The sequence below is a fragment of the Molothrus ater genome, chromosome 1 (genome assembly GCF_012460135.2).
Source record: "Molothrus ater isolate BHLD 08-10-18 breed brown headed cowbird chromosome 1, BPBGC_Mater_1.1, whole genome shotgun sequence".
NCBI lineage: Eukaryota > Metazoa > Chordata > Aves > Passeriformes > Icteridae > Molothrus > Molothrus ater.
Window position 1 is genome coordinate 141,381,171 of NC_050478.2, and position 14,981 is coordinate 141,396,151.

General features: G+C 39.3%; 1 protein-coding gene across 2 annotated transcripts in view; it reads right to left on the bottom strand.

The window, feature by feature from the left end:
* Positions 1-246: 246 nt before the first annotated feature.
* Positions 247-14,981, bottom strand: part of ATAD2 (ATPase family AAA domain containing 2) — a 30,476-nt gene continuing 15,741 nt past the window's right edge. For both annotated transcript variants that reach the window (XM_036402501.1, XM_036402492.2), the window contains exons 16-28: positions 14,665-14,979; positions 13,616-13,721; positions 12,195-12,378; positions 10,510-10,695; positions 9,104-9,239; positions 8,761-8,957; positions 7,362-7,521; positions 6,875-6,997; positions 6,642-6,782; positions 5,159-5,512; positions 4,353-4,477; positions 2,570-2,698; positions 247-1,158 (exon numbers count right to left, since the gene is read on the bottom strand). In XM_036402501.1, the coding sequence (XP_036258394.1) occupies positions 1,120-1,158; positions 2,570-2,698; positions 4,353-4,477; positions 5,159-5,512; positions 6,642-6,782; positions 6,875-6,997; positions 7,362-7,521; positions 8,761-8,957; positions 9,104-9,239; positions 10,510-10,695; positions 12,195-12,378; positions 13,616-13,721; positions 14,665-14,979 (2,195 nt within the window). In that variant the 3' untranslated portion in view covers positions 247-1,119. The remainder of the gene's footprint in view (positions 1,159-2,569; positions 2,699-4,352; positions 4,478-5,158; positions 5,513-6,641; positions 6,783-6,874; positions 6,998-7,361; positions 7,522-8,760; positions 8,958-9,103; positions 9,240-10,509; positions 10,696-12,194; positions 12,379-13,615; positions 13,722-14,664; positions 14,980-14,981) is intronic.

A 14,981-nucleotide genomic window follows, 5' to 3' on the forward strand; every position in this document is an offset into this window, starting at 1 on the left:
CAAGTTAAGGACATTAGTTCATTTATTACATTGCCAATGTCATAAACTGCATTAAAATGTAAATTTTCTTTTTTTTTTTCTCTCCTGATCTTGTCTTTGCTGTATAATCCATACACTGAGTGGAGAGGAAGCTGATCACATGCAGTTCTTATTTTAAAACCATAATATTTGTCCTTGTGTCTTAAATGCAAGATTATCAATGATCAAAATTGTTCTGTGATTAAAACAGAGCAGACAACCCACCACTAAAAAGAGATGAATTTTTTATTAATACCCACCAAACAATACAGAGAAAAAAATCTACATAGCACATGAATGTTTGAACAAACACAGTAGAAGGACACAAAAAGAGACCACTGCTGACAGAGGTAAGAAACCAAACACAAAGAAGGATTGCACAGCTTGGCATTCAGTATTGCCACACATTGTGTACATGAGGTGACAGAAGAAAAGAGTGAACGGTCATGCCACATATTTTATCATGATTTATATAAAATTTTATTTTCATATAGTTAAACTTTGTCTTAATTTTTAAATAACTATCAAATTAACAGATAAATTTTCTCTGCTGGTTTGAAGAGAAATACTTCTTCAAAACAGGGTACTGCTTTGCTTTACTTCAATATATTTATCACCAACAATATATTCACTTTTATGTAATAAACAGATATGATTCTTCCCAGGTGACTAGAAAACTATTTACAACTGAATTCAACTACAAGCCATCTGATGAACTAACAATTTGTGTTAAAATTATTTTCTCCAGTATTAAGATTGTCATTATTACAAGCATGATTAAACTTTACCTTAGAAAGTTACAGTAGTAAATCTTGCTTTGTTTCAAGTTAGGTTTCCTTTTAAAGAGAGGTACTGAAATTATCTATTCAGATCTGCTGAGTTCAAAAGGCAATCACAGCAGTATGTCACATTAAAATATACATATCTGGAAGGGAAATATCAAAGTCATTAAATGACTTTATTTGAACTTTCTTAATAAATTTTAAGATATATCTGTATAAATATATATGTAGACCTAGTATTTATTGAACAATGCAAAGAAAAAACAGCATGCAATAAAAAGAAAACATTAGAGTGTGTCAGGTATGCTGAAATCAAGTATCATGGATAACTGAAGGCTGTAATTTCTTTCTTCATTGCCTAAGAAGAAAAAAAGACAAATGAGGAGTCAGGAGACAAACTTAAGAACCCTTGTTTGCTAATTCATCAAAAGAAGCAAGAATGTGTGCACACAATTGTTAGCAATGACTTAGCCAATGCATGTGCTACCACCATCACTGTTCTGTACTCAGTGGCTCCAGCACATCCTTATGCACCCAAAATAGAGAGTAGGCTAGGAAAACTGCAGGGATCTGTATCAGGGGACTATGGATCAATGGTGCTTTCAGCAATTAGAGAGGAGACAGTTCCCAAAGAGCCACAGCTAAAAGCTGAACTGTTCTTTTCTGCACTCTGAATAAATAATTGTTAAAGTCTCTGTTTTCATACAGTAGAACTTACTCCTGGACTGACTTGTGCAATCTCTCTGAATAGGAAATATTCTTTGGTCAAAGAAGCAGAAAACAAAGAAATCAAGTTCTGTCACAAAAGCTCACAAGCACCAGGATAACAATCATGCTAAATCATGTAATTTATGATGGATAGGAGAAGGGTGCATTTTTCAGGAATGGCATCCGTGCATCCAAGTAACCCTCACTGTTGCACAATCAGAGCAAGAGCATCTAACTCTCTATCAGATGTGGAAGGAGAGATCAAGATGACCAGGATCCAAGAGAAGAGGCTTCCTGGCTTTTTTAAGGAAAACTGAGATGCATAAAAAATTTTTAACTATTCTTATGCATGACCACCTGGAAGACAAATGGATTCAAGGACTTTGAAGCTGAAGACTGAATATCCAACCTATCTAAATCAACTCAACATTGGGAATGTCAGACTGGGACCATGGGTTACTGTGGAGTATTTCTGCCAAGTTCTGACAACGTGCAAATCCTCTCTTAAAGGAAGACATTACAGAATTTGACTTGTTAGCATTAAACCTTCATAGCCAGGAAGCTCCAATATATGAAATGAAAGATGCTTGAGCCATTCTAGCTAAAAAGGAAGCCTCTTCTTGTTATGCCTCATACTTAGTTTCTTTTCAGGAATAGAATGACTGCTATACAAGTGTTACCATGTGTGAGTGCCCACAAGAGGAGAACGAGGAAGTGACAGACTGAGAAAAGCCCCCTCCTTTCACAGCCCCCCCAGGACTGAAAAGGTACTGGAGCAGGAGTGGTGACAGACTGAGCTGAACTGCCTTGAGAGGGCTCTGGGGGGACCCATCGTCTTCAAACCTTTTCCTGCTCAAACTGCCAGCAGCTAAGCCAAATGCAACAATAGTTTTGCAATATGGAGAAATGTCTTCCAGACTCTAATGAACAAATCTTTTAACACAGGCAACTAAGCAGCAATGAGTAATACTAAATAACCATGACATTCAGGGCACATGTACACATGCATAACACACACACCTGTAATAATGACAGAAAGTGCTACAAGACAAAAAAAATACCTTCACTAATTCGTTTTTGTTACCATCTTCCCGGTGCTGGTAAATGCACTGGCTAAGGACAGCATACAGTTTCTCCATGCGAAATATACTGACGTTCTCAGTTACCACGGCAATAGAATGCAGCACTTGCTGAAGAAAAAAATGGAAAGCAGAGTTCAGAATAGCACAAGATAAGCTGCAAACAGAAAAGGTAGGACAGGTGTATGGCCAACTTCCCATGTGAAACTTTTTAAATGCTGCCAAAGAAGTGACTGCATGCTCTTGTACATGTTCATTGAGTTCTAGGCCTAATATCAAGCAAATAAATGAAAAAACTCAAAACCCCAAACGAAAAAAAAACAGCCCAAACAAAAACAAGCAGCTACAGTTTGGAAGGTCACCCAGCTTATTGTCTGCAAGTGAATTCCAAAGAGGCTCTCTAACACAAACAGCAAGCTCCAGTGCCACCCCTGTTAAGGAGTCAAGTTTTCTAAAAGATCCATTTGATGACTGTAGCTCTGTCCTCACAGCTGAGACCTCTGTAAGGGCTCTGTGGTACCATCTCTGCAGTGGGCAGTACCTTCAGAGCACACACTGCTGGCACCCTGACTCCAGAGAAACCCATGTGCATTGCCTACACAGACATGAACAACACCTTCCTCACAAGGGAGTGGAGGGGCAGGCACTGATCCATCTCTGCTCTTTGGTGACCACTGACAGGACCCTAGGGAACAGCATGGAGCTGGGTCAGGGGCAATTTAGGCTGGATATAAGGAAGAAGTTCTTCACCCAGAGGGTGGACAGGCTCCTCAGGAAAGTGGCTACAGCACCAAGCTTAACAGATCTCAAGAAACATTTAGACAATGTTCTCAAGCTCATGGCAGGATTGTTGGGGATGCCCTGTGCAGGGCCAGGAGTTGGACTCTATCCTTCTAGGTCCCTTCCAACTCAGGATCTCCTATCATTCTATGAACACAAACCCATAAAATTTGCTTGCTTAGGAAGCCTGTCTTGAAAAGTTAATTTCTCTCTTCTCATTGCATTTCTTATCATGGCAGGTAAACAGCAGCCCCCTCTGGTTTGATCCATCTCCAGGACCTCAACCTGGCAATTTCCTGAATTCCCCTCACTGCAACATCTGCAGAAAAAGGCCAGGTCCTCTCCAATTCATGCAAAGGAACTTCTTTGACCCCCTGCAGCTAGGCACAATTTTGACCCTTTCACGAACTGTATTGTAGGGTAACGACTTCTCTAGGGGACTGGAAAAACCTTGTAACACAGCACCTATATGAATGTAAAATTCTGTCACTGGATTTTGAAAGTGTTTGAGAAGATATTAGTATTTATCCAGAATGACCTTTAAGTCAACCTGCTAACTTCAAAGTCTTAAAGTCATCTCTGCTAAAAATCAATGTACTCTTTCAGTTCCTACTAAATGAAAACATGCAAACAGCAAGCCACAACAACGCCCTAGTCCATCATAAAAACTGCCAAGACACTAATAACCAACAGCACTACCAGTTTGTCAGTGGGCTATTTTAAAATCTATCAAGCCCTTACATTAACAATAGGAGATAATCCAGTCTCCTAAAATTTTAGTTCACCAAAAGCAAGAACAGCAACCTACACTAGCTGTGAAAACAACAGTCATAGTCCATCATGGGCTGAATTATTTCACCAGCTATAGATCCCTTCCATACTTTGTTTGAATTGGCACTGGTTAACAACTGACTTAATTTACAACTCTGTATGTAGCAAGAAAATGTCCTACTTTGGTATTAACAAAATTAAAATTTAAACTTACTTTGAGCTCACAGTAATCCACAAACACTCTCTGTGTGCCAATTTTCACTGCCTTCCCAACACATCCCAGCTGTTTCTCTTCCACCTGAGAAGATCTTGCACGAGTCATACGGTGTACCCACAAATCTGGAATGACACAAATTTCTCAAGTCAGGATTTCTCTGAAACACAGTAAGAGTGAAGTACCCTGTACTTGGAGAAGGGAACCTCTCTGCAACAACAGAGACAACTGTTACCATTTTCCACTGATAAATGCTTGATGCTTTTACCTCCTTTCTAGCAAAAATCTCTGCTCCATGAAAACTAGAGACTTGAACACAAAAAACCCCCAACACTAGACAAAAAGGCAGGGGAAAAAAAACAGGGAAAAAAATCTGTTGCCATTACAGCACTGTGCTGTAAAACTCCAAAGTAAGTTAAGTTAGAAAACACATCTTACACTGCAAACACTAGGACATAACTCTTCTATTCCACACATGACCCTGGGTGCACACTGTTTGAAGTACAGCCTTTTAACTTGCGCTTCTTATTGCTGGAAAGATCCTCATGCAGTAAAAGAAAGCCTATGTTAGTTTTTCAGTTAGGTACTATTTGAAAAATAAACTACAGAATCAGAAACTCAGCACCTGCAGAAATACACGAGTTTGGCTGGCACAACTCAAGGGGCAGCACCACTATGCAAGAAACACTGTGCACCAATTTGAGAGACAACTGAGAACAGAAATCAGGAAGGCTAAAACCTGGCAGGTAGTGTAACCCTCCTGGGAGGAATAAGAGGGTGAATGACCTGTTTGATCTCTCACTTACCATCTGAACGTCCATCTTCAGAAGTTCCGGCTTTTTGACAATCTGGCATCTCACTCTGCTCTCTTAGGTCCGAATGTTCTCTCCTTTTTCCAGAAGGAGATTTGCCCACAAGGGGAACTCTCTCTCTTTCATTTTCTGTCCCATTTTTCTGTCGTTCTTGAAGTACATTTTCATGCTCCTCGATAGGAGTATCCTGAGAGGATGCAAATTCAGTGCAATCTGTGCCAGACTCTTCATTGCTCTCCACTTCATTTTGGTCTTCAGGAATTTTATTCTCTTTATTGAACTGAACATTCCTCTTTGCTGCAATACTTGAAGACTCCCTATTCCTTTTGCGTTTTCTTTTTGACCTCTCTATGAAGAGATACAAGCAAAAGTAATCCAAAACAATACCAAAACAAGAAGCATGCTCATCTTACTTGTCTGACAAGGAAAATGACCAAGGGAGCTTAAATACCACTGCCCATCTCCCCAGACATGTGTCTAGAAAAAAAAATTGGTATTTGAGTCAGTTAGCTACTAGATTTTAAAAGATCCAGCAACAGAATTTAATTCACAAAACCAACAGCTTCAAGAAGTTATCAAAACAGAAGTCTTACTTTAGACAGAAGTCTTACTGCTAAGCAAGATTATTAAGTGACTTAGTCATCTAATATATGTGAACATAGAAACGTATTTGAAGATGAACCTTCAGAATCTGTAACCTTCACAAAAGTTAGAGACACATTGGGAAGAGCTGAAGAGGCACTTTAAAGGGAATATTTGCTGGAGAAAAAAATCCTCCATAGAGATTTACAGCTCATAAGCTTTCTGATTCAGTTACCCTTGTTCAATACAAACTTGTCATTTTCCCTTCCACAAAACCCCACCATCCTTTGTACTCACAGAGTACCACACCAGGCCCATGGGTCAAGTCAGTGGCAAAACTCCCAGATATGCCAGCAAGACCAGGAAATGTCACATCATGTCATGTGTTTTAAGCCCTTTTTTCCCCCATGTCCTATTCATGGTAAAACTGAAGAAAATAATGATCTTTCCTTTACGTGTCTATGATTATTGCTTATGTGTCTATGATTATTGCTACCCTTTTTTTTAACCCTTTCCCCTCAACTGGAAATCACAGGAATAGTTTAATGTTTGAGGGCAGGGAAGGGGAAAACAGTGTTGCATATAACTAAAAACTAGGTAAGCATTCAGAAACTGCCATGTACAACTTTTTTGACTTTAAGAGGTATCAATGTAGGAGCCATTAAATAGCAGTTGGGCCACCAAGGGCAGTGCCTTACAATGTCAACCAGCCATTGTACTTGGACTTTACAAGCATACTGAATGAATGACCTCTGGATTTATCCCGTGTTTTGCAGCATATTAGAAAATGTAATGCCTCTGGCATGAAGAACCAGGCATCACAGGAACCTGTTAAGTCACAAGAACAGAGGCTTCAGCACCTTCTCCAGGAAAGCCTGAGTAAAACACAACTTGCCTTTAGAGCAGGGGGTACTGACATCCACAGGCACTGCTGAGATCTTCAGTTTTTCATTACACTTTGGATCTGTTTTCTTACACCCAGGAACAGAGTCCTCCTTTGGCATTACACAGAAGGAAGAAGCAGCACAGTCTGAACCTTGCAATAAAGAAGAGAGAGCAAAGAAGGTCTTGCATGGCTGGTTACAAATACTGAGCTAAGTCTTTAATTCCTCAGTGCCAAAAACTTACCTCTCTGCTTACGAGATTCTTTGATTTCTTGGCAGCGTTGTTCGAAATCCTCATCCATTTCCTCCCTCACTATGGAATAGGCAGTGTCTCTCAAAGCACAGGCTCTGTGCCTGAGGAGGCGATCTGAAATTTTACAGTCACAATTGAGTGCTTTCTACCAGCCAATGAACCCCTTTATTTTGTTTACTTAGAAAGTTTTTTCTCTTGTCATAGGTAGGTTCTGAAAGGTTATCTCAGCCAATCTTTTCAGCATGACAACTGATAAATTAATTTTTAAAGCAAAAGCAGTAGCTTCCAATCAACATATCTATCACAATTTCATGCCCAAATAAGTTTATTGTTGATACTGCAACATTCACAACCTGGCCAGAAATGCTCTCTGGGGATCTTTTAAATGATCTAATCCCACATCTACTGTGCACAAATGATACTTACCAACTTGTACATTTAAAATTTTTATCAATTAGTGATAAAACCACATCCTCACCTCCGGGATCTTTAGCTGGGTTGTACTCTAAAGCATTGCTACAGATTAGATCAATGTCTTTTAGAAAGTCTCTTGCAGTTGGGTACTGGTGCATGTCAATCTTGGAGAGAACTGTGGAGAGGTCCATGGGTTGTTTAATAACAGCATTGTAATCAGGTACCTACAAAGGAAATATACATGCTCAGACATTTAACACAGCAGCCACCAAAAATAATTATTTTCATAAAGTCAAATAAAGGACTTCTTAAAAATCCCAATATGATGCATCCAAAGATGTGGAAATTACCCAATTAGCTTCTTGAAAACAGAAAGGCTATTTCAGCTGGTTCTGAAGAGACAGGCTAGAAGAGGGGAAAACAAAGAAGCAGGGAGGTGAGAAGAATGTGTGGGGCAGAGAAGGGAACCAGCATGCAGAGTGGAACTTGTTTCACTTCCTTTCAGAAAATAACAGCAAAAAACCATTTCTCTGTAAAGTCACCAGAAATTCTTTGGTTTTGGCAGCAAGGAAAAGGATGTAGGAATTGCACCTTTGAAGAACCTGTCCTGGGCACCTAGAATGAGATAGCTGGACCCAGAGATGCCAATTTCTGTATTCTGACAATAGAAGGAGCCTAATGACTAGTGCAGATGAGGACATCTATGTTTGTTTAGATTATTCCGATCTGGAAATTACAAGGAAAGGAAAGAAGTCAGGGGACATGTGGGGAAACAGGACCTTGTGGAAATGCAAAGCTATCTCAAATTTCCAGTTGACTTGAAAGTATGTGCCCCAGCCTACACTTATTTAATGAACTAAATGAGAAGCATATGGGAGGAAGAAAAAAAAAAATCACACAGCCTTTATGGTTGGTCTTATAGCAAGGAAAGTCCCGAGAATGGAATCTGAAAATCTGACAAATTGCTGCTTTTACTCCTGTTCTTGCAGAAACTATAGACAATGAAAGAGCTTTACAATTTATTAAAACAACCCTGGAAGTACTGTTTATAATTACAGAGAAAAAGAGAGATCTCTCCTTTTTAGTGCTGTAATACACCTACATACCAAAGCCTTTTCACAAGCAAACTGTGTTGGCATTTGATATAATTGGCACTTGGACTAGATGATCCTTGTTGGAAGACCCTTCTAATGGAAATAATCTCAAGTTTTAAAGAGGTTTTAGAAGAAACACAGGGACTTCAGCAAACACTCAAATAACAGACATTTGAGTGACCCAGAGTCAAAAAAAGTAAAAGCAAAACAAAACTTCACTTCCCATATCCTGGAGATTCATAATACTATGATCCTAAAGACAAAGATAAACCTTCCTAGAAAACACACAAACACTGAGGAACACAGACACACAGAGAAATTGTGAATACACACAGGTATAATGATATTGCAGATCAACACTAAATTTACCTCCTGTGGGTCAACAGGCTTTGTGAATGCCCTGAAACGTCTGTCAATGACAAGTCTGTGAGTCACATCCCGCAGGTAAATCCTCAGTTCCCGCAGCGTGTCCTCCTCCTGCTCCTCCAGCTGTTTCAGTTCTTCCTCTGACAGCTGGCGAGGCTTTGGGGGCGGCGCTACAGGCAGCACTTCCAGTGGCTGCCGAGCTTAAATGGAAAACTTTAGTCAATTAATGGTACTCAAATACAAGCACATCAAAAATAATTGATAGAAAATTACCCCAAAGGAAACACTGTATTGTATTAGCTGTTAACTTACTGCTAGCAAAGTTTTATGTTTTGAATATCCTCACCTGGGTTGTTTTTTGATGCAGGAGGTTCAGCAGCTTGCTTCATAACTAAGTCCTCAAAAAAACTTCTTCTTTCAGCAGAGGTAGGCCACTGGATTTTGAAGACTTCTTCACAATCATTATTAAATAAAGCTTTTATCTAAAGCATGAGGAGAAAAGATATTTCAGATAAGGCCATGCACATTTTTTGTATTTTTTAATATTCTATTCCAAAAAGCTGAGTACCTTTCTAACTAACTGAGTACTCATCTGAGTAAGATAAGCTATGTAAAGTTGTCTTCTTGGCTTTAAAAAGCTTAATTTTCATAGAATGGCAAATTAAAACACCTGCTCTGAGGAATAAAACCAACTAGAGTTTAGGCTCCATGAAAAAAAGACATGATAAACCACAGAGTGGACAGTCACCACTTCCAAGGTTGGTTATTTTGTATTTACCTGCCTTCCTGTTCTTTAGCTCAAATCTTTATGGCAGCTATGGAGGGAATGGGCAAGGTTCAACATGTAAGTGCCAGCTTTTTGTTAAGCTGGCTTTTAAAATTCTGTTTTCAATTAATTTAAATGAAGTGTCTAAAGTTGCATATTTCCAGGTTGTACTCTGTTTTTCCATCTCTATTACCAAAGGGCATGGAAATAATTTCTTTCCATATTTTAGAAAGCATTCAACAACATCACAGTAAGTTTTGCTACCAAGGCAAAATAATCAGAGCATCATATTTGCATTTTGAACACCTTCCTTTAACACTCTCTGATGTTTTTCTGAAATCCCAGTGCAGCTTGAGGGGACTGGGGAGGTAATTTTACCACCACAAGTGTCCAGAAAGCTCAGCAGGTAGTCGTACTGAATTTTGTTAAGGAATACAACTAAAAATTGATTTCGAAGCTACTTAAATGGAAGTTGGACTTTATCTTTCCAGTATGTCAAGTTTTCACCTACCAGATGTAAAAAGAAACTGAAATAATAATGAAATTATTGAAATTTGAAATTACATTCCATCAGTACAGTGTGACCACTGTACTTTTTCAGTAAAAATAGCTTTCACTTTTCAGTAAAACAATCTTTTTCCTATCTCAGGCACTGTATATGCTTCACTAAGCACACACCTCACCATCTTGCAGTCACCAAAATGACTGCCTGAAGCAAATTTATACATCTGTCTAATAAGCATCAGTGTATGAGAAGGGTGAAACATTTGGGTTAAAGTCAATCTTTTTAATCAGAAAACACTTCAGACAAATGCTTTCACACCATTGCTTTGTCTAAGCAAATTTTAAGATACTTTTAAGAGTGTTTGGGTGCCTGAATAGTAACAGCATGAACTAGCTTTAGAGTGGTACAGTACTCCCATGCTTAAAGCAGTTATAAACTAAACAAACAAAAAAGGAAGAGTAAAAGAAGTATTGATAAATACCTCTTCTGGGAGATCTCCATGTTTCACATCAGTTGTTGCAAGGAGCAGAACTGGAGCAAACGTTGGAATGTTCTGCAGTAGTGTTGTAAAAACAGCTTTCACTGTAGGTCCAACAGTGTCCCACCACAAAGGGATTTGTGGCACATAAATGATGCTTGGTGCTGTTCTTTGAGCTTCTCGCATCAACTGGCAAAATGAAAGCTCAGGTAAGAAAACAACATCCTGTAGAACAGGATACTAAAAAACTACACAAACTGTCTTATGAAATAGGAGTACATGAAGCTAAAGCATCAGGATAAATCAATAAATTCACTACCCCTTAACAATACGGTAGAATTTTCACTTTGATTCAAACACAGACATGGCTACACAGACAGAAACAGACTTGAATCTCTGCCCAATTTCAAAACTTCTTATGTGTAAGAGAACTCTTCAAGAGCCTCAGCACTCAGCCAATCTGGTGGTGCACCCAAAAAAAAACCACAACCAGCCCTTCAGCAAGATGTATTAGCCTGGAGAAATTACCATACAAGTGCAACTACACCAATTTCAGTTCAGAGCACACACACAGACTCAAAGACCTATGTGAGAAGCCTGCTTATGATGCATAATTTGAAGCACATTTTATAAGAGGTGACCATTCTTTTGTCTGCCTGAAGAGCTAAATCACAACTTCTTACTACCAAAGGATCCATCAGAGCAGATGATATGCTTTGGAAGAGCACGAGCCACTGCTTACAGATGGCACCTCAATCACAGGAGACAAAATGCATCTACTGCCAGAGGGAAGTGACAAATTTCTCTATGTGCCCTCTCAGATTAACAATATTCAGAGAGTTCCTGTCAAAAGGTGGGGAAGCACACATGGTACATCCAGGCAGTCACTACACAGGGTAGTTACTCATCCACAGATGCAACCATCACATAACAAAAGGAAAATTGCTCCTCCTGTGTGACAAATGAGCCATGGAATGTGTCTGTCCTTACTCCTACAGCTCTCCAATGCTGCTACTAAATTCTGTGGATTGTGAATTCTGTGAAGGAAAAAATATTTTAATACAGAAATGCCAAACAACATGTATTCCCTGCCTAAAACTAAAGAAGAAGGAAACCAGCACTAATCTGGTTATATTTAGTTTTCTTAGTAAAGGAAAGCACACCAGTGTAACAATCTTAGTGTCATGAATTTTAACTTCTTTACTGCATGTACTGCAGTGCTGCAAGCTGTATATGTAAAAGAAGAAACCCTTTTCCCCCAAACCTTGACTGTCCTATGAATATAATAATAAACAGGGCTTCAGAAAGTGCATGATGCCATCAGGCTGATGCAGAGCCATCTACTGAGAGCACAGAGGCTTAAGAAGCAATGAAAATTTCCAGGATCCAACACAGACCAGCAGGATTTTTTGCCACAGAGAGTGCTTTATTAGCAGCACCTCCCATCTTCCAGAGCTGCTAGCAACACTCTCACTGCTTCCTTTGAAAAGGAAAACATGACTATGTATACCAGCCTTATAAAGTATCATTCCATCTAAAAAAAAAGTGGATTTCCAGACAGAAGTAAACATAAAAGCCTATTCCAACCAATCCTCCTCCATTAACAATGAATTTTGCTTATTTCACAAGTTTACATACAGTTTATATTCAGTTTATGAGTCATACCAGATTAATGAGAAATAAGATACCTGCGCACATGTTTCTTCTGGGGATGTGATACTAACAAACAAAGCAGGCAGGTCTAGTGTATAAACAGGAAACTTCTCCAGGGCATGGATTACTGCAGGTGCCAGATGAAAAGCCTGCCCACACCCTGGATCTTCAACTAATAAGAACCGTGGCCTGAAAGATGTTGGCTGGCAACGAGGATTTCTACAACAGTAAGAAGAAAACAAGTTTAAAAACAAGTGATAAATAGGCACACAGATGTTGAAGGTTTTTTTTTTTTTTTTTTTGTAATTACACTCCCTGTTCCATGAAATAATAAGCTGGACTGATCAGGAAGACTATCAAAGCCTATTTTCTCAGGAACTGGTACCATGCCTCCACTAAGAAATCCTGCCAGGCCCCAGCATGTCTGCCATTCCTTTAGCTGGGCTAAGTAGGAGCTCTTAAATCCTTCAGGGAAGCTGCCCAGCAAAATATACACACCAAACTGGTCAGTGACCTGATACGGGCAGAACAATAACTCTCTCTTTTCCAAGCACAAACCAATCTGTGTCTCTTCACTCCATGTACACTACTATTTTCAATGGGTCTTGACTTTAGGTAACTGAGATCTCTACACCTGCCAAGTTTAGCTAAAATTTGGCTGTAGTGCCTGGAGATGGTGGTAAGGAAGAAGCATACCAACATTTCCAGGAAAAAGAATTAATGTGGGCACTGAAACACATTAGCTGTATCTGAAGAAGCACACAATTGGATTGGTTAAATTACTTCTATGGTTTCCTCTCTGAATTGTCTATTAATTTACTAATCATCTTGTTTTATGAAGCATGAAACACTTGTGAAGAAGTTTGTGGGTTTTTCTACCTCAAGACTGTTGTACCTTTACTTGCTGGAGCTAAAGATTTTAGAAGAATAACTGATCCAACAGTGACAACAATAATCTACTGCTTCAGCTGTTCATTTACACAACTTCCACAATAAAACATCTTGTTAAAAGATTAACAAACTCTGTAGGTTAAAGGTACAAAATGCAGACGTTATTTTTCTCAGTTTTAACAACTTATTTCTCAATTTGATTTCTCATTTAACAATCTTGGAAGGCAGGAAGGAAGAAGATGGCTACACAAATCCTTAGGGTTCTTTTAAGCTAAAAGAGCAGACAGCACATTTTTTGGGTCTTGAACCTTTGGATTAAATCAACATGTTCTGATAATCTGTGGACCACTGACTTAGGCAAATAGGGCAGGGCCAGTCAGTTTGATGGGCCAGGGCAGTTTATTCAGTTAGAACATTTGTATCCAGGTGGATTTCACATTTCCTTCTTGCAAATAGTGACCAACCCCCACACACCCATCACTCCCTCATCCAGCACTCCTCACAAGAAAACAGTTTACAGACCCAGTCATCTTAAAAATGTAAACATAAAGGGGACAAACAAAACCTGTTTAAAGTGAGGAATTCTGCCTTTCCACGATCAGGTACTTTTTGAGTTGGATTCTCTTCAAAGATTGATGGTGATTCCTCTTCACTGTCAATCACATCATTTCCTAAAATAGGATTTAAAGATGAGAACTTTGTTGACTTTCCTGAATAGTTCAAATCTCACTCTTGCATTAATACATCTTTGAAATCAGTGCAGGAAATTATTCTCTTCTATTTTGTTTGAGGACATACACTGAATGCTATTTTCTGAAGGGTTAATTCTACCACAGATGTAAGGAGATTGCACAGCTTCTACAAAGCTGTCCTATGTCCCACAATTTGCATCAGGTTTCCCTGTTGACAAAAACTTGGGAGTTTTTTTTCCCCTTGGAAAAAATTTGATTAGGAGCAATGTCTGTACTTCCTAGACACCTGAAAAACCCAATGAGGCCACTGCTTTTTGAAACAGGTTCTCCCACCAGATGTGAGGAATGTAGTGAATGTAATGACCATAGACTTCCATTTGTCCAGAACTAGTCAAAGTATAAAGACCCACACAACTTCTAAGTAAGGCTTCTTGAAGATCACAAAAGGTCGATAATGGGAGGTGGGCAACAGAGAGGGGGTGCAATTATCCATCTCCCAGCCCCAGTGCTTTCACTGTGTTGGTGGGTCTCTGCCTCTGTTTCATCAGCACAAACAATCCCAACTCTACCAGGAGTGATACTGGGAGAACATTCTCCAGAGATTAGCACACTAACTAACTATTCACAGTCCTCCATTAATCAAGAGAGAGTGTATCAATATTGATTTGCTCTCACCAACTGACTAAATCTGATTAAGGCTGATGCAGTGAAGAGCATGAGCTCACCTGTTCTATCGAAGACAAGCCCTAAAATACAACTAAAACGCTGTGTATTTCAAGTCACTCACAGCTGCCATCCAGCACTCTGCACATCCAGGCTATAAAACTGAACTGCCATTATGGCTAAGGGGTTTATGTATGTTATTGCATGTATCAGGAGCTTTTGCATTGGCAGAATTTTAAACACGTGGATGTTGTTATACCTTGCTGTTGGTGTTTCTTCAGTGCAAGCTCTGCGTGGGGAAATACTCTCTGTAAGGCTTGTAAAATTCTTTCCAATGTGTTTTTTAACAGTGGTTTTAAAATAGGTGATAGTGCTCGTCCAGGTGAAGCCACAGCCCTCTGTGAAGCTGGAACAGTCTTCTGCATGGCCATGACAAAATCCTTTGCTGTTATTTTAATGGAAGCAATGTCCAACTGCAGCTTCTCACTCCTTTCATAGATCTGAGGATAGCGGCGCCGCAAAGCGCAGAGAGCAGCTTCAGCACATAAGGCTTTAATATCAGCACCACAGTACCCT